This window comes from Camelina sativa, chromosome 11 (assembly GCF_030686135.1).
Source record: "Camelina sativa cultivar CO46 ecotype springtype chromosome 11, ASM3068613v1".
Lineage (NCBI taxonomy): Eukaryota > Viridiplantae > Streptophyta > Magnoliopsida > Brassicales > Brassicaceae > Camelina > Camelina sativa.
The window spans coordinates 38,800,932-38,827,723 of NC_141890.1; the positions used below are offsets into that span (position 1 = coordinate 38,800,932).

A 26,792-nucleotide genomic window follows, 5' to 3' on the forward strand; every position below is an offset into this window, starting at 1 on the left:
TTTTTGACAAAAAAAAAAAAAAAAGGTTTAGGTTTAGATTAGGAAACACAAAATGATCAATGAATGTTACATGTTTTGCCACAAAGCTAAGATGGGCAATTTGTGAAAGTCTATAATCCTTTTTTTTTTTTTATGTGAGATAAATGTTGGAGATGGAGGTTGAATGCAGAATTCACTTTTTCCTCGGTGATTGTTCTGTAGTTTTCATAGAAGTCCAGAATCTCCATGGCAATGTTCTTTACCTGCAACCCAATTGCCCCCATGTAAAGGTTTAAATGTCACTAAAGAAAACAGCAGACCATGCAAAATGTTGTAGGGTTTTTTCTTGGAAGAATGACTGACCAAGTTCATGTCCTCATGAAGATCTTCAAACCATGCAGTGATGTCTTTCTCTCTGTGGACACTTGCTATGTATATGCACGCTAGCGCTATGCGATAAGGTGGGTGTACAAGTATGAGGTCCATCTTATATGTATCGTTAACAATTCCCCTGAAACACGAAAACAAACCTTAGTTTTTTTTTAATGCTTTTTACTCAGGTCAGAGATCTAAAGAAATAAGCAAAATTTCGCATATAGAAGGACTTTACCATGTGATCTGGTTCATATTTACATCGTTTATTGCAGCATCTTGCAAATACCTGAGTAATCAAAAGAATGAGTTCTTGATATGAAAATGTTGATCTTCTAACTAAAATGAATTCTCAGTTCCATAATAGGGAAACATATAGGTTTAGATACCATCAAGGCACACAAAACTCTCACCAAGGAATATAAAATACAATTGGTCCAAAACACTTCATTGGTTATAATGAAGTCAAAAACATTAAAGGCAACTACAGACAATAAGAGGAAACATGTGAAAATTATACGGCTTCTGAAAAGCAGATAAGAGAGGTGAAGCGTACAAACTTAGATAATGAAAGGTAAGGGTGAAACACAACCAGATAATAGTCTAGTGCTTCTAAGACTTTCATCTCCATTCCTAATATATCTTTTAGTTCATATTTGCACTCATCAGGATCTGCAACGACATAAGAATCGTAGTCGAAATGTCAACAAAAAAAAAAAAAACGCATATTGAAGGAGGTTCTCATAGAATTAAGCAACAGTGAAAAGTCAAAAACGTTCCAAAAAAAAATAGACACAGTAGAAGAAGATATTACACAATCTTTTGACAAAAACAAGATTCCTGGCCTGCACAATGCTTTCTTCAGCTTTAGAAGCCAAGTACAAGCACGTAAGTGCCACAAGACGAGGCTCAAACTCTACCATACTCTTTCTGAGACAGCATAATAATGTCAAAAGAAGATATTAGTGGCTAAAACTGAAAACTTTCGGTTGCACACCTTATGGTGTTTGATGACAGAGATCAAACATATAGACACATTGGCATGACTATGCTTTTGAATAAATAAACAAGAACTGTCAACAACTAATTTATTGGCAAACAAGAAGAATTTAACTCATTGAATAATACCTCACAATCACAAGATATACAAATTATACATTGCATACCTGATATAAACCCGCCTCATATACGTAATTGCAGTAGCTACAACCCTACATAAGTAGGGCAAACATTCAAATTAAATTCCAGGTTACTACTGAACCAAAAACAACTGCAACAGTAGAATCTCTGATTTAGCAAAAATTGGATCCCCAAATTGCAAAAAAAAAAAACTAACCTTTGCCTCACTTTAATGTGCTGAGCCAATTTCATTATATCTGAAAAAAAAAACAAAGAGACATATATATAAACTCAATACTTCCTTTGATCCATCTATAAAAATTATCCAAACCAGTTGCAACAGAGACAAACAAATTTGCGAGTGAGAAAAAAAAAAGAAAAAAAGAGAGGCTTTCTTACGATTAGACATATGGAACTTGATGAGCTTGAAATCATCAATTGAGATACCACGTTCTACATCGACTTCTTCTGGATCCAAAAGCTGTTTACTGCTTTGTCCAAACCAGAAAAAAAAAATAAATAAATAAAGTCGAGAAATTGAAATTAAAAAGTTGCGTAGAAGGAGAAGAAGAAGTGAACTTTGATGGGTAAAGTTGAAAAGAATGATTACTAGTGAGACGAATTCCAGAAATTAGCAGCCATTTTTTCCGGTAGACCGTCGAGACTCGAGATTTTGGTAAGGAGGAGGAAGGAGGAGAAGCTTTTTTGTTTTTCTGTTATCTGTCAAATCTTTTTTTTTTGGTTTGGTGGTCGTCTCATGATCTATCAAATCGTTACTTTTATTTGAAAATTTTACATTTTAAGGTGTTCGGTCCATTATCAGCCCATTATCGGCCCAATAGTCATATATATTTTTCTCAGAAAGTCAGAACACTTCATTGACTCAATTGTTTAATAGTCAACTAGCAACAAATAGAAATACGAAGACGTCTTGAAAATCTCTGGATGTTTCTCTCATGAGTTGTTTATATATATTTTGGAAAAAAAAAAAGATCAAGTATAGTTTCTTAGTCAGTGGAAGTTATCACTTATGATGAACTGATGATGATATGGACATCGTCGTCCAATGCATATATATAAATGGGGGAGAATGTCTTATGATTCATTTTTGACCCTATGTTATTCGTCAAATATGTATTAGTTAAAACATTTTGCTAAAATTTACTGTTTATTCATCTACTTAGTATATCTAATTTTTGTCATAATCATTTTACTCAACTTTTGTTAATATATTTTTCTTTAAAAACTGATATTGGAATATGGAAAAAGGTTGATTTTTTTTTTGCCTTTTTTAAACAAACTTTTTGTTCTTGATATAATAGTGGCAAAATTAGTTCTTATATGACTCATAAATTAATAAAATATTAAACACAAAATAAATAAAATATATGTTTCAATGAACAATTACCAAAAACGTGATTAGTTTCATAACTTTTATAATAAAAACAAAATATAACGTATTCTTTTCTTTCAAAATTTTAAAAAGAAAAGTCAAAAGAGTCATGTTTTAAGTTAATTTGCGATTTTTTTCAATGTAACACTTTATATATATAAATACAAATTTTCATGGAATGTAGTGTATCATAAATATAACAAGTTCAAAGTTTGTCGAATAATTAAACACAGAATAAAATTTGGAGTTTAAAATGTCAAAATTCAAGATAGAAGATAAACTTGGAAAGTTGCAAATGCTACTGCCTACATCCATACATAGATTTGAAGTGGTTGAATCAACAACTTAGATATAAAAATACATTCTACTCGGATTCTGAATTAACATGCAGACGTGTGCATTATATAGATTAACTATAGTTAGGTTAAATAAATTAGATTTTCTCAGTCAGTAGAAGTTAATCACTTATGATGATGATGATATGGACATCGTCGTCCAATGCATATATAAATGTGGGAAAACGTGTTGTGATTCATTTTCAACCTTATGTTAGTCATCAAACGTGTATTAGTTAAAAAATTTTGCTAAAATTTATTATTCATCTACTTCGTATATATATTTTTAATATTTTTTTCATAGTCATTTTATTCAAGTTTTCTTGATATATTTTTTTTAACTGATAGTGGAATATGGAAAAAGATTGATTTTTTCTTCTTTTTTTCAAACAAACTTTTTGTTTGTAATGTAATAATGACAAATTTACTTCTTATATGATTCATAAATTAACAAAATAATAAACGCACAATAAATAAAATATATGTTTTGATGAACAATGACAAAAAAGTGAATAGTTTCATAATACAAAAAAAGAAAATATAACGTATGTTCTTTCTTTCAAAGTTAAAAGACAAGTTAAAAGACTCACGTTTAAAGTTAATTTGTGGATTTTTCAATGTATAACTTTTTATATATAAATACAAATTTTAAAACATAAAAAAAAATATTTTTGTAACTGTAAATACAAAGTTTCATGGGATGTAGTGTATCATAAATATAACAGGTTCAATGTTTGTCGAATAATTGAACATGGAACAAAGTTTGGAGTTTAAATGTCAAAATTCAACAAAGAAGATAAACTTCAAAAGCTGCAAACGCTAATACATCCATAAATAGATTGTCTAAATTTATTTACTTAATTAAGACATATATTTTTTTTTTCTTTTAATTTATAAGAACTAGTAAAAAAAAAGAATCAATGACCTTGCTACTGAGAATGATGGACTCAAAAGGACTTTTCGATTCACGTTTGACATGCTGAGTACCACCAAGTGTGTGCCATCTTTTTTTAATATGAAACCAATGATTGAATCAACAACTCAGATATAAAAATACATTCTATATACTCGGATACTGAATTAACATGCGGACGTGTGCACTATATTATACATCTACTACTCCAATTAATCCAAGTTTATAAATCCTTAATAATCTAATTTTAATCATCAGTAAATAATCTGAAGTTAGTAGTGGGAGTGGAGGAGGAAGTGCAAGAGACCTTAATTTTGACACGTGTCGGTCCAAAAAAGAGTCCATGACCACCCACACCCCAAAGAGTCTCTTTCCGTCTATATAAACAAACAGCCTCCTCAAGTCCCCACAAAGTCCTCTTCCGTTGCCTTTTTCTTCTCGCTTTTTCTTTTTTTTTCCGTACACTTGGCCCTCTCGTCCTCGCGATCAAACCCTAGGTCCCGCCATTGTTCTCGAGGTCCCCCAGACCTACAAAATCGGAACTCTGTTTCGCTACTGTAACTTCTTTCTCTCACTCTCTTCTTCACTCTTACTCTAATTTCAGGTGAATCGTCTCTGGCAATTTTCGTTTCTCGTTGATGTTTGATGTGACCGATTTCGCCGAATGTGTGATCTACAGTGAGATTTCGTAGTGTTGGAAGCGAAATGTGAAGTAGATTTTGTTGTTTCGTAGTTCGTTTTGTTGCTTTGTATGTGTTGTGTGTTAGGTTCGTGAGGTTTCGTCTAACGAAATGATTGGGAAATTAGTCTGTGATTTTAAGGAGTTGTGGGTTGTTCTGTGATTAGATTTGATTCTGAGAGTTTTGTTGTTGTTTATGAATCACAGGTGCTTGTTGCTGTGGAGGTTTGTGATAGATTAGAGATACTATGGATTCTTCTGCTGCTGCTGCTGCACCTAAACCTGTTGTTGATTCACTTACTGTATGTCTCAATTTATGGGGTTTGCTTCTTTCTTTTTCACAAGTTTGGTTCATATCTATTTTTATGTTGTTAAGTGTATTTTTTTTTTTTTTTTTTTTTTTGTGTGTGTGTTGGTAAATGTAAGTTGGGAAAGCGTTTGTCAGTCAGTACTACCACATTTTGTACAACATGCCTGAGCATCTTCACCGCTTCTATCAAGAGATTAGTAAGGTTGGGCGTGTTGGACAGGACGGAGTTATGCGCGATTTCTCTACCTTGGAGGTAAATGTTGTCAGTAGTTTTAGTTGGGGTTTGGTTGAATGAGACTATTCTTTTTTATTTCATTGTGTTAGGATTAGTCCATTTACTCGTGTAAACAAACATGAGTGTCAATTGGTTGGTTGAAACTGGATGCGGTTTTAAGTAATTCTCTTTAAGTTGGTCTCATTTGATGCTTATTCTTTGAGCAGGGTATAGGTGAGGAGCTTAAGTCACTGACTTGTGGAAATTTCAGTTCCGCTGAGATTACCAGTTATGATACCCAAGAGTCTCACAGTGGGGGTTTCCTCCTTGTCGTTACTGGATACTTCACTCAAAACGAGACATTGAGGAGGAAATTCACCCAGACTTTCTTCCTTGCTCCGCAAGAAAATGGGTTCTTTGTTCTGAATGACATCTTCAGATTTGTGAATGACGATGCTAAGAATAATGTTCCAGAGGCCATAGATGGGCAAGTTGTTTCTGGGAAGGACTCTACAAGACCCAGTCTTATTAATGGTAAGTTAAAATTACACTCATTATCCATCACTTCTTTTTTGAACTTCTTCCAATGCACAGTATATTGCAATCCTTTTCTTAAACTTAAGCTCCTACAGGCAATAAGGGCTCTGAGCAAGCTGCATGTGTTTCAGCGAACCCTGTTTGTACGGAAGTGTCTAAACCCTTGAGTAATGAGAATGCTAAGGATAATGTTCCAGTACCTGAGATTGTTAATGAAGAAGTTCCACAGATTGAGATAACTTGCAAAAGAGTTGCAGAGGAGTCACTGAAATGTTATGACCAAGATGATGGGCTCGAAAATGTTCCCAAGAAATCGTATGCCTCTGTGGTAAGTAGTCATCTAAGAGGATTCTCAACTTTGTTACACCTTATTTTAGGGTTTACTATATCACTTTTGAAGTTTTCTATATATAATTGATGACTTTCATAACAGTTAAAGGTAACGAAGACTAAATCTGGAGTTTCAGCTGTCTCTTCATTGTCTCCGAAGCAGATACAGAAAGACCAAGAACATCAAGCGCCTTCAGATCCTTCTCGAGGCCAGATACTCAACGACCAAGGAAAACAAGCATTTTTAGATCCTTCTCCAGTGATAGAATCTGATACAGTTTCTGAGTTTGTTGATGCTGCTGACAATGGGCACAGTCAGGAAGGTAGGAGTTCACAGAATAGCTGAACCTCAAGTTTTCAGTTATTTCTTCGTCTATTTTCCCTTATCTGTTCATTACATGGTTTTATTCTCTTTTTTTTGTCTTTTCATTAGTGGTAGCTGAGGGTACATCTATTTATGTGAGACATCTTCCTGCAAACGCCAACATTGACATGCTTGAGGCTGAATTCAAGCAATTTGGAGCTATTATCAATGGTGGAATTCAAGTTATAGGCCAAAGGGTAAGATTGACCAATTAACTTAAAGTATTGGAAGCTTTCTCCCGGGGATAATGAAACACTTATCTTACATAGAGTTTTTTTTCTTAAACGAATGATAGTTTACTGTATGACTGGCAGGGACTTGGTTATCCTTATGGTTTTGTTGAGTTTGAGGAGGCAGATGCTGCTCAGAGAGCAATAGAGGTACATATTCTAACCTGTAATATAATTTTCACATTCTTGTTTTAGCATAATAGAAAACCAATATCAGCGTCAGGTGTCTTAACCTTAAATTGATGTATATATGAAATCATCTTAATGATGCAGGCTTCACCTGTGAGAATTGGTGGACAGAGAGCTTTTGTGGAGGAGAAGCTATCCACATCAAGAGGTGAGTTGGTCTAGGTAGCAAAACTTTGATATGGTAATGTAAAGAAGAGGAGGATGATTTTTTTGTTTGTTTGCTTAAGTAAACAGGTCACAGAGGAAGTGGATACGGAAACAGAAACGTGGCAGTGAGAGGATGAGGAGGTTATGGATATGGCTACGATTACAGGAGGGGAGGTGGAGGAGGAGGAAGGTCTTTTAACCGTAGAGGCAATGAGTACGTCGCCAGCATCAACTCATACTAAACCGGATTGGCTTCTTTTGTGGTAAACCGGATAAAAATGATTCTTGGAACGGTAGTAAAAGGACTGATTTGGTAGATAAAAAAGATGAATGATATGTTGTTGTCTCTCGGGTATTATAATTAGAAGAAAAGAAAAATATTTGTCGGGGTATGAAGGCGGAAGGCTTATTTTGTAAGACGTTTTAAATGCGACTACTATTAATATCATGTGAAGGTTCTAGACTTAAATATGTTCGGAGGCTTTTTTTTGTTTTTTCCATCCGATTCTGAACGTGTGGTACCAAAAGCGTGTGCGTGTTGGGACCATGTAATATTTTTATAAGGACGGATCCTTCTTTGACCAGACTTAAAGACTGTTTGCGTCCCTGACGACAAAACTTTATATTCTTTAGTACGCTCTTGTCATATAGTGTTTTTATTCGGGACTTCTCTGTTGGTCAACTATTTGTAAATAAACTAAAAATACTCATTCTTGGAATACATTAAAGTAGCAAAAAATAATGAGAAATTTGGTGAAATGGCAAGATTCGCTGAACCTTTAAAGTTTAAACACATAGCACATGATATACTGGTGCAAGGTTGGATAAGTCTCTTCAGATTCCACCCAGTTTCAGGATGAACCATGGAATTTACCAGGGTGTACCATAGGCTACTACTATATATCGACGGGTGATGATCAAGATTAAATCCAAGAGGATCTTTGGCCAATAGAAATCTGAACATTTAGAGACTTACCCATGATTAAATGGGATTATTGAAGTGGCCAAGTCCTGGTCGGAGTTGGGATGATCAGGGTAAAACGTTTGATTGTGCTTCCCTAAGATTAATTTGAGACCGAGTCACGATCCGTTGATGAATCAAGATAGACTATTGAACAAAAGCAAGAAGAATAATTGCACGACGCACTTCATTTGACATAACATGGAGCAAGTAGCTACGAACTAAATAATGAGTTCTATGAATTTGGCCGAAATCAGACCATTAAAATACACTCTGGTTAAGGTCAAGAAGTGGCATGAACAGGAAAAAAACTCTCCACCGCCATAAACCCGGATTGGGGTCTTTCAATCAGTTGTGCGGCTGTTTACAAGAACACGACTTGGGTCTTCTCTTAGGCTATAGAGAACAGTATCGAGTGGTATTAGCCAACCAGAAGGGGCAATATCCATCTTTCTAATATTTGACATGTCACCAGAATCATGCATCCGGTAGAAAGAAATGAACTAACCTTAATGATCACCATTCAGCACTACAGTTCAATACTACTCACCCCATGACTAGAAGATTCAAAAGTTAGCGGTTGGAGACTTGGTGTTCTTGGAATGTTTGTAATCAATGGTTTACTCAGCAATTACACCTACCATTATAAAATTCCTAATCACTCATCAGTTAGAACTACTGTGGACTATGGCGGAATTTAATTGTACAGAACAAGTGAACAACCAATCCAAAGGATCAAAAAATCTATAATGCATACACCATTTAACATCCCTCACAAATAAGGAAAGCTAAACCACCACCACTTCACTAGATTGGCCTATAAATCTAGCTACCAGTTCTCGGTATTATCACCAACCAAAATGAGAAAGACCAACACTCAAGCCAAGCTCCTTCTGGCACTATTTTTGATGGCACTTCTACTATCAGTTGCTGAAGGAGGGAGGTATGTACCTGAGAACCAGAGTGAGGTTCGCCAATAACCACTCTCGGGTTGGTTTGGTTTTCCACACTAAGGCTGGCCCTTTCATAAAGGATGGTATGGTCATTTCCCTCTCAAAGCTGGCCTCAGCAACCAGAACCTTGTGCCCGCATCTCAGACTACAGGTGATCCCAGTATAGCTGCATCCACCGGGTTTTCATGACAAGGCGATGGTGCATAGTGCAGACTACTACAAGGTGACCTTGAGGTGTAATTAAATAAGGCAGAGCAATAGAGAATTGATTGAAACCCATGTCTATTAGCTTCTGTAATCAATCTTTTTGCGACCATAGTGTAGTATAGTCTCAGACTCTCAATGCATGGAGTTCTAATAATTGTCCCTCTAATTCCTACTATCTGCTCATACTGACACACACATATACTTGATGTATTTATCAGCAAACCGAACTGAGATACACAACATAATTAAGAATGTACAGTATGTCGAAATTTAAGTTAAGATCCAATATTTTTTTCTTTCATATATCTTTTTCATCAATTAAGAGAAAATAGTATCGACTGAGAGGTTTGCAGATACCTAAATTACATATAACAGCAACTAAAAACAAAGAGTTATTACCAATGATATCCATCAAATGATAGGGCCTTCTTGATAACTGAATATTTCTCATCCTAAAATACAAAGTCACTGAAGTCCCTTTCAATGTTCCGAAGTGAGTATGAGAACAGTCTGACAAATGATTAGACCTGCGAGAGTAGAAACCAAATTCCCGTTTACTTAATAAGATCTTGTAATTGATACAATCGTAGATGAAAAACAATCATTTGTTAGACTTACAGGGTGGTGGTTGGTGATGTTGCTGTATAAGTCATCTAGTGGCTGGAAGGAATACTCGAATGAGCTCTTTTGCAGTCACCTTTTTCCTGCAAGTAGGGCATTTGGCCTGACGAGATATTGCCGTCTTTATACATCCCTTGCAGAAGATGTGACCGCACTTGGTTGACATCTCCTCTGTGAAGGCGCACATACAGATGGGACATGTGAATTTCGGCTCTTCTGGTGGGGGAGCTGGAGCCTTCGATCTAGACAGTCTCTGCACAATTAAACGAAAATGGTGAGCTAAAACTAAGTAGCATAACTGTACATTACATGCTTTCAGAAAGTCACATCTCTCTTACCGATAACATGTCGACTTCAACGACATTTACAGAGGCATGCTCACAGTCGATGATAGGTTCACTAGAAGGAATCCTTCTGCGTTTGTTGCTCAAGTTGGCAGGCACCCTAGTTGTACCTCCTACAATTACCCATACAAGTAAGAGAAAACTGGTTAGCTATGAACAAACATTCTAAAGCAGCAATCCCTCAACCATCACAGCACAATACAAACACAAACTAAAATCCAACCATCACAGTTGACCTGACTGACCTGACTCTACATCAACCATCAAGGATCTCCGACGTGCATTTCTAGATTTGCTTTTAGCCTGGAATCAAAACAAAACTAAATCAGTGACCTTATACACAAACACATCCCATCAATCACTGAGAAAATAAAAGATAAACAGGGAAGGAACGAAGGAACATACTTCAGCAAAAGCACTTGCGGATGATTCAATAACATCATCTTCGATCGCATCAACATCAATGGGAGTAGGAACAGGCTGAGACTCTACAACAGGAGGCAGGGTGGTAGGAGCCCTAACAGAAGAAGCAGAAGTGCCTTCTTGATCTCCAGGTACAGCATTCAGATCAATCACAGCTTTCCTCCGTCGATTTCCTCGAGGTACGACTCTCACCTCTTGAGTATTCATCTTACAAGCTCAAAGTAACTCAACCTTTGTACCTATTACAAGTTCAGCCCCCAAAAAAAACAATCTTTAGCTTACTACCGTGAGAGGTATTAAACAAAAAAAATTCAAATCTTTACAAGCAAAAGAATAAAATTTTCGTAAATAATCTACGAAATGTAAACTCACAGAAAAAAAAAAAAAATCAAACTTTAGATACGATATTTATGTAATTGCCATAAAAAAAATATCGATTTTATCAAATTGAAATTTCAAAACAAAAAATCAATTTTGACGTGAATTAATCGAAGCTACGAAAGAGGAGAGAGCACAATTGAAAGTAAAGAGAATAACCAAATGACTAAATTCGATAAAACCGAAGATGATCGTTTCGTAATCAAAAAAAAAAAGAGATTAGGATTTTCTGAAAGTGAAGAACCTCTTCTTCGATCAATTCAATTCGACGTTTGGGAAACTCACCGTGAGCCGAATTTTATTGAGAGAAAATCGCCGGAGAGAATTTTGGAACCTAATCAGTTTTTGTGGAATTTAGGGAGAGAGAGAGAGAGAGGAGGAGACACCAAGAGGCCAAGAGGGGATCAGAATTTATCTCGTGTCTTTCTCTCGGAAATTGTATTTTCATACGCCTCTCTTAATGATAATTAATTTTATTTTTTACCAAAACAAAAAGATTATAATAATGAATTATTATTAGAAAAAGACCTTTAACTCTTTATATTTTTTTTGGTTATAATTTATTCATTCATGTCTGGATCCAACTACACAAAAATAAAAGAAAAATCTATTTATTCTATTTTGAATAGATTTAATTTGAAGTATCCAATTTTATTTTTATTTATTTCCAATTCTTCTTCTCAAAATCTATTTAGGAAGTTTCAAATTGGATTTGAATTAACAAATAACACCTGTAGATTTTAAAGATCAATGCAAAATTATGAGGTTTTTAAATGCATATATGTGGATTTTCAAATGCATTTTAAAGTATTTTGGGTGATAACTATGGATTTCAATGTTAATTAGTAATATATATATATATAAATACTACACTCGAAATACTAAACTTTATCTCCTAAAAACAATATCTTATATGTAAGATAATGCAAATCTAAAAAAAATTCTTAAAATTAATTTAACACATTTTAATTATGTAAAAGACTAGGTTGCAATATATGTATATACATAATAAAACACCAAACATAAAACCTATATCAAAAGGAATATTTGAAATAACACAAATTCAAAACATAAATATTAAATAGTTGAACTAAAACACTAATGATATTATATATTTATATTGTATTATGGATATATATTTTCAAATTATTTTATTTATTCAGTTTCTACTCTAAAAAAGGTTTTCGTCGTATTTCCAAAATGGAAACGGAGTTTCCATCATGTTTCTAAACAAAGATTTCTATAAATCATGTTTCCGTAATTCCACGAGTTTCCATTTCTGAAACGTTTCAGAAACTAGAAACATACCTTAAAAAAAGTTTCCATGTAACATAGGTAAAAGATGGTAAAAACGAAAATAGCCAAAAATGGATATTTTAAAAAATTGTATATACAAAACGTATTTCTATCAATTTTTCTTCATGTTTTGACATGTTCATTTATAACATAGTCAAAATCTATTGAACTCCTGACTTACTTTTTACTGTTCGTCCATATATAATTTTTTTGTCGACTTGTATAACTCATGGTATACTTACTATAAACAATACAGCTCCAAACGACATCGTTTCTGATAAAGGCTCAGAAGAATCCAGATCCAGCTCAAGTCCATCAGCTTCAGAGTCCAATTCACGCCAACGGTTACCTGTAACAGAAGACAAAGACATAACAGACAAAGTCAGAGGTTTAGCATTTGTTGCAGGTGACAATAACAAAGGATTAGCAGAAGCTGCAGGAGGTCCGAAAGTGACATTACATAATAGGTTTGAGCTTCTGGGATCATGTAATACAACTGACCAAGAGTAGAAGGATCTAGACTCTAGGTTAACATTGTATCACTATAAAAGCACAATGCCTTTGTAAGAGAACGTCAAGGTTCAAGAAATAAGAAAACAAAACAAATTTCTATTTCTCTCTATCTTCTTCATGGTATCAGAGCCATGGATGGAACCATGGACCTTTACTATACACTTTCGTTACACATCTCAAATTGTGTTACCTTAAAGCTCACTGAGCAAAAATACATTACCTGGAAATCTCAGTTCGAATCATTCCTCAAAACTCAAGATCTACTTGGATTTGTTAATGGCGCTCTCAAACCACCGAAGGAGAAGATACATGTCCGCAATAACAAAGACGGCAAGGTTGAAGACGTTCTCAATCTTGACTTTGAGAGTTGGTCCAGATCTCACCAAGTCGTTAAGGCGTGGCTGCTTGGCTCAATGACTGAGAATGTTCTTCGTTTGGTAGTTGGCTCGGCAACAGCTCAAGAGGTATGGGATACTCTGATTTCTCACTTTAATCGCACCTCTTCCTCTAGGTTGTTTGAACTGCAACAACTGCTAATCCTCTGAAGCTGATGGGCTTGAGCTGATGGGCACAGTTGCAGGTAACAGTTGGCGTGAATTGGACTCTGAAGCTGATGGGCTTGAGCTGGACTTGAATTCTTCTGGGCCTTTATCAGAAACGATGCCGTTTGGAGCTGTATTGTTTGTGCCAAAACTCTGAAAAGTTAGACAAGAATATGTCTGATTATCTTAGGAGTATTAAAGATATTTGCGATCAGTTAGCATCTATTGGTGATCCTGTTAGTGAAAAGATGAACATTTTTGCTGCTTTAAGAGGTCTGAGTCATGATTATGAGCCAACACTTACTGTTATTAAATTTTCAATGGATCGAAGTCCTCAACCAACTTATGAAAATGTGATTTCTCGCCTAACTAGTTATGAGGATCGACTTCAAGGCTACTCAACCTCTCCTGATGTTTCTCCACATCTCGCCTTTTCACACCATGAGGTCGTCAAACTTCTTAGGCAGAGGACGTGGCAACAGAGGTAGAGGACGTGGTAACGACTACTCAACCAGAGGACGTGGCTTCCATCAACAATTCTCAGGCTCACCTCAGTTCTCAGCCTCTCCTCAGTTTTCAAGCTCTCCTCACGGTCCCAATAAACCGGAGTTGCCAGTCTGTCAGATCTGCAGTAAACGAGGACACAATGCTCTGGACTGTTGGTATCGCTTTGATGAAGAGTATCAAAAACCAGAAGTTGCAGTTGCAGCTTTCTCTGCTCTTCACATCACTGATGTAACTGACGACAGTGCTTGGTATCCAGATTCAGGGGCGACAGCTCATATTACCAACAACACTCAACGTCTGCAGAAAGCTCAGCCTTACACCGGAAATGATACAGTCATGGCAAGTGATGGTAACTTCCTTCCCATTACTCACATTGGTTCATCAAATCTACTTTCTACTTCAGGTAATCTCCCTTTAAAAGATGTTTTGGTTTGTCCTGCAATAGTGATATCTCTGTTGTCATATTCAAAGCTGACTAAGGATTATCCTTGTGCAATTACGTTTGATTTTGATGATGTTCTTATTAAGGATAAGCAAACACGCAAAGTTTTGACAAAGGAAAAGGAAAATGATGGTCTTTACAAACTGGAGGATCGAAAGTTTAAGACGTTCTACTCTACCAGACAAATCCAAACCTCTAATGAAGTTTGGCGTCGAAGATTGGGACATCTTAATGCTCAAGTCCTCCAGCTTCTTTCTGCAAAAAGGCAATTCAAGTTAACAAAAGTACCAGCAACATGTGTGAATCGTGTCGGCTAGGAAAGAGTTCGAAATTGCCATTTATTTCTTCTGATTTTCATGCTTCTAGACCCTTAGAGAGAGTTCATTGTCATCTCTAGGGTCCTTCTCCTATCTCCTCCATTCATGGATTCAGGTTTTATGTAGTCTTTATTAACAACTTTTCAAGATATTGCTGGTTTTATCCTCTTAAGAGAAAATCAGACTTTTGCTCTATATTCATCAAGTATCAGCTTCTTGTTGAAAATCTTCTACAACACAAAATTGGAATTTTCTAGTCTGATGGTGGAGGTGAATTCATAAGTCAAAAGATTTTTGACTCACTTGCAAGAGTCTGGTATACAACACTACATTTCATGTCCTCACACACCATAACAAAATGGGTTGGCAGAAAGGAAACATAGACAACTTATAGAAATGGGTCTCACTCTTATGTTTCAAAGCAAGACACCTCAAAGCTATTGGGTAGAGGCTTTCTTCACTGTCAATTTTCTCTGTAATCTCCTATCGACTACATCTCTTGACAGTGATCGCAGTCCATTTGAAGTTTTGCATGGTAAAGCTCCAGAATACTCAGCTTTACGCACCTTTGGATGTGCTCAGACCATATGCCTTAAATAAGTTTGATCCACGATCTCTCAAGTGTATTTTTCTGGGTTACACAGAAAAATACAAGGGATATCGTTGTTATTATCCTCCCACTGGCTGTGTATACTTAAGTCGGCATGTCATATTTGATGAAGCATCGTTCCCATTTGCAGACACATATGCCTCTCTACAACACTTTGTTCCCACACCTCTGTACACGACATGGATTAAAAGCTCCTGCAGTGGTTCTCCTTCTTCTCGAGTTTCTGAACACATTTCTTCAAGTGAAGCTCCAATATCTGCAGACTCTGCACACATTTTTTCCGATTCAGATCAAGTATCAGCAAATTCTGCTCCAGCTCAAGTATCAGAAGACTCTGTACCTGTCTTACCAGATATCATGTCACCTCCTACAATGTTAGTGGTTTGTCTTGATCCTCGCGTTCCAGATGAAATTTCACCTGATTGTTCAGCTAACAGTGATGAGGAATGTACTAAGTGTAAGACAAGCTTAGATCTTGTTCCTATAGGCAACAACGTTCTCTCATCACCGCTTCAGCTGACTACATCCGGTGCTACAGATCAACCTGCAACATCCACTGTCGAGCTCCAACTGGCCTCTAATCATCCAATGATCACAAGATTAAAATCAGGTATTAGTATGCCAAATCAGAGGTATGCTCTCCTCTCTCACAAAGTGTCTCATCCAATGCCTAAAACAGTGACTGAGGCTTTGAAGGATGAACGCTGGACAGCTGCTATGGGTGAAGAAATGGGTAATTGTAAAGCAACAATAACATGGTCTCTCATTCCTCCCTCACCCGATATGCATGTGCTTGGTTCAAAATGGGGTTTTCGAGTTAAACTTCATGCAAATGGATCCTTAGACAAATACAAAGCTAGACTGGTAGCTCAAGGTTATAACCAAGAAGAAGGTATTGACTATCTTGAAACTTACAGTCCGGTTGTTCGCACTCCTACAGTTCGAGCAGTTCTTCATATTGCTACTCTTCTAAATTGGGAACTAAAACAAATGGATGTCCAAAATGCTTTCCTCCATGGGGACCTTACTGAAACTGTTTACATGAAGAAACCTGCAGGTTTTCTGGAGGAAGAACATCCTGATTATGTATGCTTATTGCATAAGTCTCTCTATGGGCTTAAACAAGCTCCAAGAGCCTGGTTTGATAAGTTAAACAATTTTTTGCTTGAATTTGGTTTCTTTTGTAGCATCCCAGATCCTTCTCTCTTCATGTGTGCTAAAGGTGGTGATGTTATCTTCTTGCTGCTATATGTTGATGACATGGTGATTACTGAGAACTCCTCTAGTCTCCTCAACCATCTTCTAGAAGAGCTCAATCAACGGTTTCAAATTAAGGATCTGGGTCAACTGCACTATTTTCTAGGAATTCAGGCTCCATTCCATCCAAATGGTTTGTTTCTCTCTCAGCAAAAGTATGTTGAGGATCTTCTCGTTGCTGCAGCTATGTCTAATTGTTCTGCAGTTGCCACACCATTACCACAACAGCTCAACAAAGCTCCCAATCAAGACAAACTCTTTGAGAATCCTAAATACTTCAGAAGTCTAGCTGGAAAGCTGCAATATCTGACTCTTACTAGACCAAATATCCAATTCTCTGTCAACTATGTGTTTCAGAAGATGCATGCTCCTACTGTTTCTGATTCCCAGCTCCTCAAACGGATACTCCGATACATCAAAGGCACTACTATGATTGGGATCTCCTTTAGCAACACCATAAATTGTAAATTGAGAGTCTTCAGTGACAGCGACTACAATGGTTGCAACACTACCAGCTGCTCCACTGGTGGTTTCTGCACGTTTCTCGGTGATAAAATTATTTCATGGTCCTCTCGTAAACAACCTACGGTCTCTAAAAGCTCTACAGAAGCAAAATATCAAGCCATGTCCAAAGCTGCTTCTGAGATCACTTGGCTTGTGAACCTCCTTCGTAGTTTTGGTGTTCCTCAGTTTGAAAAACCAGAGTTGTTCTGCGACAATCTCTTCGCTGTGTACCTCACTGCAAATCCAAGTTTTCATGCTCACACTAAGCACTTTGCTACCCACTATCATTACGTTCGTGAGAAAGTTGCGTTTGGAAACCTCATCGTCAATCACATCTCCGCTGATTACCAAATCGCAGATGTCTTCACCAAATCCCTTCCGCAGGGTCCCTTTGAAGCATTGCGACTCAAATTTGGTGTCGTTGTTCCACCCACTCCAAGTTTGCGGGGGAGTATAAACAATACAGGTCCAAACAACATCGTTTCTGATAAAGGCCCAGAAGAATTCAGGTCCAGCTCAAGCCCATCAGCTTCAGAGTCCAATTCACGCCAACGGTTACCTGCAACATAAGAAAAAGACAGAACAGACAAAGACAGAGGTTTAATAGTTGTTGTAGGTGACAAGAACAGAGGATTAGCAGAAGCTGCAGGAGGTCCGAAAGTGACATTACAAAATAGGTTTGAGCTTCTGGGATCATGTGATACAGCTGGCCAAGAGTAGAAGGATCTAGACTCTAGATTAACATTGTATCACTATAAAAGCACAATGCCTTTGTAAGAGAACGTCAAGGTTGAAGAAATAAGAAAACAAAACATATTTCTATTTCTCTCTATCTTCTTCACTTACTTCATTTTACATTTACTTATTAGGATCGAGTTTTTATCGCTAACCATCCTAAGTTAGACTGAAGTCGTTTTTATCGCTAACCATCCTAAGTTAGATTGAAGGTTAGCTGAAGCTATTATTCATGTAGAAAGCAATCCAAGGGACCCTCCTTAGTATTTGTCCAAAAAGGGACCTTCTTTAGTAAAGAAGCTCTGTCCAACTTGACTCAAAACACTTGTCTGCCTCTGCCGGTTATAATTTTATCCACAATATATAGAAACCATTGCCGGCCATTGAGCAGCTCTGAAGCTGAAAATCTTCAATATCCGTCTTGAATTTGATTGTAAGAGCTTGGTCCAAGCTATCAACTCTACAACACGTACTGTTGCCAGAAATTTATAACATCCGATCCTCGTTGACATCAAAATCAGCATTCTATCGTTTAAAAATCTTTCTCCTGACTCAGTTGCAAAACTTACTCTTTCGATGTACGCATCAAACTTTGCATAAGGTTTTATATAAGTTGGGTTGATCACAAAACAAAAATATATAAATAATATGCGCTCACCAGTAAGAACAAAACAAATTGCTAGGGTAAGTAACATAATCATTTAGCAAAAACCACTTCCTTGTGTCTCCATAAGACTGACTGAAAAAAATCAAAAGAAACCACGCATACGAAAGAGAAGGAAAGGGTCTTCTTCAATAGCTTCCCTTTCGGCTCCATGAGGGGAAGCAACAACCCTGCAAATGACAGTTTACAATTGACGTCAACTTAAATATGATGGATATAGTCACAATTTGAAATTTTGAATGATGATTCGTTTATTATGAGCTTAAAATAATATTATTAGAACTTTGAGAGATGGAAATACCCTTGGTATCCATATAGTTTTCAGAAAATTAAAAACATGGAACCTAATTGAATTACCAAACATTCCACAAATGATCCTGCTTCCCCCCTTCATTTACTATTTGCAGAGAAAGGGATTACTACTAGCTAAGACAAATATTTAAGATAATAATAACACATAATCTTTCTTTTTTGGATAAGAATCAGGCCATGTAACTTAGTCTTTACCCAAACATTTCGACTAGATCTCGCAGAGAAAGTGAGAAACAACTTAAGAAATGTTGTATTCTTTTAGTTCCCTGATATATTTTTTTCTACAAAGTATACATCTTATATATATGAAATATCATTCTAAGTTTTTAACCAAAGAAAATGTGAAAAATAACATTACTAGTCTAATATGGGAAACATAAGAAGATATATTCTTAGCTAGCGTTAATATTCGATATCTTTTCCGTTTACAAGCTAACGACATAATCCTACAGCAATTTAGTCGTGGGACTCTTGTTCTTTGGTCTTTTGTAATAGAATGGATAACACATTAATTAGTTTGTCCCTGTATTTGTCAAATTAATTTTATAACCAAGTCTTTCATGGAAATATTATAAAGGAGAATAAGTATTTGTGATCTCTACTTTTGATGTGTGGCTGTACTTTCTAATTCTCGTGAATTTTGTTCAAATATTCCTGTGAAAATATAGAAATAAATAAAAGAATAGTTACCTTGGGACTAGTAGAAGGTAATGGTTGGTGGTGTTGGTCGTTGATGGGTCGAGTCGGGGTGCTATGATCGGTTCCATTATAAGATCTCGCATGGTTTCTATCTTCTTTCACTTTGTCAAAAATGAGTGTGTAACTCTGATTCTCCATGTTCGAACCCGATCCAGGAAACGGTGGAATAGTCGCCACCTAATTGACAAAAATACACTTGCTTAGCTTATAGTGTATTATGAATTGTGACACATTTTTGTAACAGAAAATGGTGAAAATATCCATACCCTTTCACTACTTTGACCTCTAAGATTGCGTATCGGCCGCACCGGGACATGATCACGTGGTTGCCGCCTATTTGTTTCCGATGGATTTCCGAGTGATCTGCCTCCTCCACCGTATGATTGATGGTTGTACGTTTCTTGTGTGGACGGAGCTCTAACTCTGTTGTTTCTTTCATTGTGTGCAGGAGACGGTCTGAATTCGTTGTCTTCTCTGCTACTAAATCTTTCCTGCCTAGGTCTTACATTGTGGTTTTGTGGTTGGTCGTGCCTAGAATTTCGATTCTGTGCAAGGCTTGGATTCATTTCTGGATATTCATTCGGGTTAGAAACGTTCATACTCTTCTTGCTCTTGCTCGCTTTTTCGAACACGACGGTGAATGGAGCATCTTCGGTCCAGTCTCCGAATTTGGGCACGTGTGGACGATTCTATAACCACAATAAAACATTTGCAAGAAAAAAGAAACACAAGTATTGTTAGAAAGCTCATATTACACAGTACCATATGTTTGAGAGTTATGGACCATATATAGTATACGGTATATATAAAGGGTTGGTTCAGCCTGAAACTTTTTATGGTAAAATGTTAAAGCTATAATAAACCTTAAGGTGGAGGAATTAACAGACAACTCCGTAGAAGCTAGTACCGAAACCATATATTGATGTTAAGAAGACGACCATATGAGAATTTGAAATTTATACGAGAAAATGAAGAAAAAAAAAAAGTGAAATATGTCAATAGAGTCAAACATAAGAGACTCTTATGACGATACTGCAGAAACTACAAGTCTTAAAATGTTTATAGGATCCATAATCCATTTGTAGGTAAAGTATCCAAATATATTTGGTAACTCTCTATTCACATAGAGTAAAACTCGGAGATAGAGGGTAGAATAAAAACAAACAATTATAGAAGAAAAGTTTTAAGATATCAACATAAACAAAAAAAAGAAAGACTTACTGCCATATTTCTGAATCTCCAGCAGCCAGAAATGAAGAATTGCTTCAATGGCCCTGAAACAAAGAGAGGTTATTGAGAAAGAGGTAAGAGACGTGTATACACGAAAGGCGTTGACAATTCATATAGTCGTTGACTTGTCTTTTCTTGTGATTGCGTAGAACGACGACTTCTTCTACGGCGTTGATTGGTCTTCCTTTGCATCCTTAATGATTAACGAATACTTCCAACGAACGAGTAACAACACACGCCTCATGCTTGTTTTTATATAAAAAATAAAATAATTGGATACTAGGTATTATCCGATCACACAAAATTATAGTTAATTGGGATCTAATTACCTAATTGACTCTTAAGTTTTGACCATAAGAAAAAAAAGAAAATTTGGAGAGGCGATTGATAACCTACTAAGAGATCCCTAAACACATGAAACAAATCTTTCACCTTTTTCTCTCCACAAATGTCTTCAAAAGTCTTACAAGGGTTTTTCACGTTCTAGAGAGCTTTTCACGTTCTAACTTTTTAAGTCTCACCTTCCTTTACATTGACTAATAACTTTCCTAAAATCAAGAATAAATATTCAATTTAAATTTATTTTTTGTTAAACTAATATTTCTTAATCCTATTAAATCTTCGTAAATATCTTCAAACTTCATTTTTCTTTGTGTTTCACCTCCAAGTAATAACCCAAAACGGAACTCAAATATATCTTCATAAATCTTTGAAACCGAAACATGAAGACAAAATCAACAAACCTCTGATGCTCTTTTGTAGGATATAAGCTTTTGAATACATCAAATGTCTACTACTTTTGCCTTCTTGAAAGATGTTCGACCCTACAAAACCGCATGGAGGGTCCAAGTGAAGGTCATCCATTCATGGCGTCAATATACCCAAAACACTGGTGAAACGTTAGAGTTGGTTTTGTCAGAGTCAATGGTAAGAATAATTTTAAATACAATTGTACAAATGATATAAAACGAGATACAAGACTTTTCTATTACTAATGCATCTTTTGGGTTTCATTATTTTAGAGTAAGATTCATGCATCAGTGAAGAAGGACTTGGTTTTCAAGTATGTGAATAGGCTCCCTATTGGTAATTGGTCAATTAAGACCAACCACACTTTTGTACAAGATGTCATTCATCAATGGAACAATGGTCATGGACAGTGACCCTGTGTCTGATTCTAGCTTCATGACATTGGCTAAGTTTCAGAACATCCAAAGTGGGGAAGTTAATCCCTACATATTGGTTGGTAAGTATCTATTTACAATTGTTTTAATAAAAATTCTATCTATTTATATTATTCATTATACAGAGGTTATTGGTCAAATTGTGAGTGTGGGTGAATTGGAGGAACTCGAAGCCAATAATAAGCCTAATAAAAACTTGCTTTTGAGCTTTGGGACGAAACGTAAGCATTTTCTGCTAATACAACTATATGAAATGTATGTAAATATAACCTCTGAAATAACTAATCCGACTTACTTATTTTATGTGATAGAGATGAGAGAATGTCATGTACTTTGTGGGGTTCCTTTGCCGAGCACGTTTTTAAATCCTGTCAAGACTCTGATGGAAGCATCATCATCTGTGTTCTCAGATTTGTTAAGATCAAATCCTACAAGGGTACAAAAATTGTATTATTACAAATTATTTATTATTTAATACGAATTCTTCTTTTACTTATGATTTTACCAAATCAGGTGTAAATTTTTTGTCTAATTCGTATGATGCTTCTCAAGTCCATGTGAACCCAATATTCCATGAAATTGATGTTTTCAGACAAGCGGACGATTATCTATAATTACCATTTCATTTTATTTTTTGCATAGGAATATTGCTTATGTTGCTTAGGAATATTGATCCCAAAGGTGGGCTGTGTAATGAAACTAGGCTTCAGATTACTCAACTTGCTAATCACATTGTAATAATAGGAGACATAAGTGGTGACATAGTTTTATTCCCTAACATAAATCTAACACCTTCAGATACTAAACTGCCATTCAAGATGCGTACAAGACAGTTTCCACTGTATGTTGCATTTGCTATGACCATCAATAAGAGTCAGACACAGTCTATAGAGAAAGTAGGACTTTACTTGCCTAAACATGTGTTCTCTCATGGCCAACTAATAGTTGTATTGTCTAGGGTTACATCAAAAAAGGTTTGAGAATACTAGTACTAAACAAAGAAGAAAAGATTCAGAAGCAAACAACTAATGTTGTTTTCAAGGAGGTTTTCCAAAACAGACAATGAGTTAGCAACCTCTCCAAAGGTAAACTTGACCCACCTTATATTACTAGCTACTTCATTTCTTGGTTGGAAACACAAAGAACAATGGCTTTCATATAATTAGTATGTTTTATTAAAAATGTTGGTGCCTCATTCTCAATAAGGCCACTGATTCGAGACCTATGAATCAAGCATATCAGAATCGATATTGTTTATATTGTTTATCTATATGTTTACAGCCATTAATATCCATAATTGTAATTATCATAGTCTAAAATATCGAATTAATAAGGGTCTTAGTAATCAAATGAAACAAAAAAAGGTACTATTACAAATTATATATTATTGTGGTCACTTCACAACATTCTCATTATAATGAGAAATTGTTTTGCTATATTTGAGTAAATGATAAATTAGATTTAAATTTTTGGGTAAATGATAAATTGTTGTTTTGGTTCCTTACATCATATACATCATACATTAGAGTATATAACTTTTACAGATGAAATACTTTTATAATATTTTATGTAGATTTCTATTTCTACTACTAAAATGATCAAATTGAATTATCTATTCTTTTATCCAAACTCATTTCACAAATATATGATTTTTTTGTAATCTCTTATCAAATAAAAATATAGCATATTCCAATCTATTAAAATTGTATATATATATCAATGAATATTCTCTCGTGGTGTAGTGCAGATCCGATCATGGTATATATATAGCAGTGTTCAAGAAAGCGGTCTAGGCGCTAGGCGCTCAGTAGACGCCTAGATGACCGCCTGAACCGCTTAAAATTACATAAATTTTATTTTAATATTTATTTTTGATTTTTAACTACATATATTTAAATTATTAAATTTTATATCTGTATACGTAATTATAAACATTTATATGTTGTTAATATAACTTAAATAAATGTATTTTTCTTACTTTTGTTTATAATTTATAATTTATTTTTATTTTTCTAACATATATTTTGATATACTTTTATATGTATAATATTTTATGTTGTAAACGCCTAAACCGCTTTAAAACCGTCTAGGCCCCAACTAAGCGTTCTAGGCGCTAGGCGCTAGGTCACCGTCCAGATACCGCATAACGCTTTCTTGAACACTGATATATAGTCAATCTATAATTTTAGTTTCTCAACATGCCCCTCAATGGTAAAAAGACAATATTACCCTTAATGAAGGTTGTTTTCGACTGTTTTAGGTTAAATATAATTAAACCAGTAAGTGTTCAACGAAAAACACAGTAGAGCTCCATGCGCACGCGCGCGCCCAGGGTTTGAATCCTACTATGCGGGGTGTAACTGGTGCAACTAGGGGATATCTGGTACAACTAGGAGGCTAATAGGTACAACTAGAATGTTCAATTGTCTTTTAAAAATTCTTAGAGGGGTAGTTTCGTCCTTTCATTAGAAAAGAGATAGTGAAAATAAGTGGAGGCACAGGAGAATTAAATCCAGAGACCATTGATAAATTTTATTATAAAAAAACAAACTGTTCATAAAAGAAAAATCATGAGAAGAAAAAAATTAATGCAACTTACTTATTGCAAAAAAAAAAAATTGAATAATTAATTTTCATCAAAAAAAAAATTAATTATTCAATTTTTTTCAAGACAAAAGAACGAAGAAAAACAGAGATGCAACTCACCAATTGCATCGTCATCTCATCTCTCTTAAAAGTAAATCAAAAACGACAAAATTGCGTATGTTGCTTTTACAAAGGGCATCAGACGCATCGTCCGTTCTAAAGTTTAGACTGTAGAGTAGAGTTCACTCTTAATCCTTAAGTTTTACATAATTAGCACACAACCATTAATCATAACCATTGATCTCCCCTTCTCTCTCCCTCTCTCCTTCTACCTTTTATGCTTTCTACTGAACTTTTCTCAAATCCTTCTTCACTCTTCACTTTTCACTCTTCTTCTTCGATTTCTTAGCTTTAATTCTTCTCTTAGTCCTCTCCAATTTATGATTTCTTGGTGGTATCAAGAATGAGTGACCGAGTTCTTGAAAAAGCAAATGGGTTTTAGATAACTTGATGCTTTCTCCGATCTGGGTTTTGGTTTTATTTTCATACCCAAGTAGCCAAAACTAGAAGACAAGAGTTAGAAATTCGGGGTTTAAGGTTTTACATTCTTGGCGAATTGTGTTAAAGGAACAAACTTTAAGGGAAAATTTCAGAACATGATTCAGTTACTGTTTCTGGTTCTATTTGTGGAAGGTGTGATTGCATTCTTACTGTTGATAAAGATTGGTCCTTTGAGAGAGCTTGTGATTAAAAGCCTTGACCAGATGAAGATGGGTAAAGGTCCTGCCACTGTGAAAACCATAGCTGGAACTATGTCTGTTATTCTCTTCTCTAATCTCATGAGCATTGTCAAGATCCAGAACAAGGGTTCAAAGCTTGGCACTATGTCTCCTATGGATCAGGTTCTTTGGAGAACACACTTGCTTGAAGCTTCTTTAATGGGTCAGTTTCTCTCTTTTGGATTAAAAAGTTGAACTATAGTGTTTTGTTGATTGATTGTTGTCTTATCTGTTGGCTTCTAGATTTGTTTGTTGCTATGGTTTCTGAATAAAAGTTGAAATCTTGGCAGGATTGTGTTCTGATGATAATCTAGCTATTGTAGTTATAGGGATGATCTGAAAAATACAATCTCGCAAGCTTAAGTTGTGTGAGCACTTATAAGAGAAGTTTGTGTTGTGATTTAGAGTTTGTACTCTGTATAGAATCACTGTGACTGTATTCATATCACACGTATGAGTATCTCTATAGTTGTAACTGAGGCTATGTTTTGCTAGTGTTTAATAGATTTGGGAAGCTGCCTTCGTAGTTGATAAATTTAGAACCTGAATACTGATCTTGATTTGTGGATTACAATCAAGAATACATGACTATCTAGTTCATAGCTTATAGAATACTAATCGGACCTGATTTGCTTATGTGGTAATTGGGGTTGATGCATTCTCTTATCAAACACTTTATTTGTTATCTTTTTTTCAATTTTGAAAGTGTTGAGCATTATAACGTGTACATAATGAAATTACATTTGAAGCTAAGAACCTTAATGATGATTGTTGCAGGAGTCGTACTTTTTCTCGGCTTCATAATTGACAGAATGCATCATTACCTAAGAAAGCTAATCAATTTAAGAAGGAATGTTGGGTCATCAAAAGAAGAACTTGAAGAGCTCCAGAAAGAAAGAACCGAACTGAAGGAGAAAGAGGAGAAAGCATCCAAGGAAATCAAGAAGCTTCAAGAAATTTTTTCATCTATTCTAGAGAGACTTAAGAAAGCAGAAACTGAGTTGAAAGAGAAAGAGAAGAAACTTGAAACCGCTGAAACCTATGTTGAGGCACTTCAGAAACAGTCTGCAGAGCTGCTTCTAGAGTATGATAGATTGCTCGAAGATAACTAACATCTCCAAAGCCAAATCTTGGGGAAAACGAAGAGCTGATGTTAAGATTTCTCTGGTGTCATTAAACAGTGGTGAAGAAGAGAGTTTATGGAGTATTACTGCAGTTGCATGAATTCTTGCAACATTTTTGCTTTTAGTATATGGAATATATTGTTTGTCTTTTTTTTTTCTTTTTCTTTGTAATATATTGTTTGTCTTTTGAAACTAGTTTGTGCTTCTTCAACTCTTTGGAATGTTTTGTCGACAGTTACATCAAAATCCATGTTGAGAATTGTAAGACTGCCAGGGTCCTATGTCTAATTTTAGTCCATTGATTTACTTTTTTTTTTTAATGGACTTCATGTCCTCTTACTAGGCCTGTGCGCTCATCTCTATCCGACAACCGGTTTACTACGTTTGGGAGATTTTAAAGATTCGTTACCGTCCCTATAAATCACTAAATGATCTTTCCATGTGTTTTTCTTCACTCGCACAGTTCCGACAGTCACTTCCCGAAAGGTCACCC

General features: G+C 35.6%; 5 protein-coding genes and 1 long non-coding RNA gene across 14 annotated transcripts; 2 read left to right on the forward strand and 4 right to left on the reverse strand.

Moving 5' to 3' along the window:
• Positions 1-15: 15 nt before the first annotated feature.
• On the reverse strand, positions 16-2,242 carry LOC104725346 (cyclin-C1-1-like). 5 transcript variants are annotated; one of them, XR_015571543.1, is made up of 9 exons: positions 2,081-2,242; positions 1,870-1,958; positions 1,688-1,727; positions 1,518-1,562; positions 1,166-1,281; positions 908-1,023; positions 590-640; positions 343-490; positions 16-242 (listed from the first exon to the last, which is right to left on the reverse strand). XR_015571543.1 is itself a non-coding variant. In XM_087473413.1 (9 exons), exons 1-9 carry the CDS (start codon positions 2,110-2,112, stop codon positions 111-113), a joined length of 765 nt encoding a protein of 254 aa, XP_087329539.1. In that variant the 5' UTR covers positions 2,113-2,237; the 3' UTR covers positions 16-110. The 5 variants fall into 5 exon arrangements, 2 of the variants coding, with proteins under 2 accessions (XP_087329539.1, XP_087329541.1); XR_015571545.1 differs by having other exon boundaries at positions 944-1,023; positions 2,081-2,237; XR_015571544.1 differs by having other exon boundaries at positions 765-1,023; positions 2,081-2,237.
• Positions 2,243-4,332: 2,090 nt separating this feature from the next.
• On the forward strand, positions 4,333-7,580 carry LOC104725347 (nuclear transport factor 2-like). 4 transcript variants are annotated; one of them, XM_087471158.1, is made up of 10 exons: positions 4,333-4,715; positions 4,998-5,092; positions 5,217-5,353; positions 5,542-5,848; positions 5,947-6,179; positions 6,285-6,504; positions 6,615-6,742; positions 6,860-6,925; positions 7,049-7,112; positions 7,199-7,580. In XM_087471158.1, exons 3-10 carry the CDS (start codon positions 5,261-5,263, stop codon positions 7,246-7,248), a joined length of 1,161 nt encoding a protein of 386 aa, XP_087327284.1. In that variant the 5' UTR covers positions 4,333-4,715; positions 4,998-5,092; positions 5,217-5,260; the 3' UTR covers positions 7,249-7,580. The 4 variants fall into 4 exon arrangements, with proteins under 4 accessions (XP_087327284.1, XP_087327283.1, XP_087327282.1 ...); XM_087471157.1 differs by having other exon boundaries at positions 4,522-4,715; positions 7,192-7,580; XM_087471156.1 differs by having other exon boundaries at positions 4,522-4,668; positions 5,216-5,353; positions 7,192-7,580.
• A 659-nt stretch (positions 7,581-8,239) lies between these two features.
• Positions 8,240-8,702, reverse strand: LOC147935142 (uncharacterized). The gene is made up of 2 exons (XR_015572493.1): positions 8,581-8,702; positions 8,240-8,468 (listed from the first exon to the last, which is right to left on the reverse strand). It is a non-coding gene; the product is annotated as an uncharacterized LOC147935142 (long non-coding RNA).
• A 799-nt stretch (positions 8,703-9,501) lies between these two features.
• On the reverse strand, positions 9,502-11,463 carry LOC104725348 (uncharacterized). Of its 2 annotated transcripts, none has more exons than XM_010444006.2 (6): positions 11,284-11,463; positions 10,603-10,859; positions 10,443-10,500; positions 10,192-10,310; positions 9,851-10,106; positions 9,502-9,759 (listed from the first exon to the last, which is right to left on the reverse strand). In XM_010444006.2, the coding sequence occupies exons 2-5, from the start codon at positions 10,825-10,827 to the stop codon at positions 9,882-9,884; spliced, it is 627 nt and encodes a 208-aa protein (XP_010442308.1). In that variant the 5' UTR covers positions 10,828-10,859; positions 11,284-11,463; the 3' UTR covers positions 9,502-9,759; positions 9,851-9,881. The 2 variants fall into 2 exon arrangements, with proteins under 2 accessions (XP_010442308.1, XP_010442309.1); XM_010444007.3 differs by having other exon boundaries at positions 11,243-11,444.
• A 6,837-nt stretch (positions 11,464-18,300) lies between these two features.
• LOC104725350 (RPM1-interacting protein 4) lies at positions 18,301-20,845 on the reverse strand. The gene is made up of 4 exons (XM_010444008.2): positions 20,618-20,845; positions 19,663-20,085; positions 19,388-19,573; positions 18,301-18,555 (listed from the first exon to the last, which is right to left on the reverse strand). Exons 1-4 carry the CDS (start codon positions 20,621-20,623, stop codon positions 18,514-18,516), a joined length of 657 nt encoding a protein of 218 aa, XP_010442310.2. The 5' UTR covers positions 20,624-20,845; the 3' UTR covers positions 18,301-18,513.
• A 3,730-nt stretch (positions 20,846-24,575) lies between these two features.
• Positions 24,576-26,558, forward strand: LOC104725351 (uncharacterized). The gene is made up of 2 exons (XM_019232545.2): positions 24,576-25,338; positions 25,953-26,558. Exons 1-2 carry the CDS (start codon positions 25,053-25,055, stop codon positions 26,285-26,287), a joined length of 621 nt encoding a protein of 206 aa, XP_019088090.2. The 5' UTR covers positions 24,576-25,052; the 3' UTR covers positions 26,288-26,558.
• Positions 26,559-26,792: the final 234 nt, after the last annotated feature.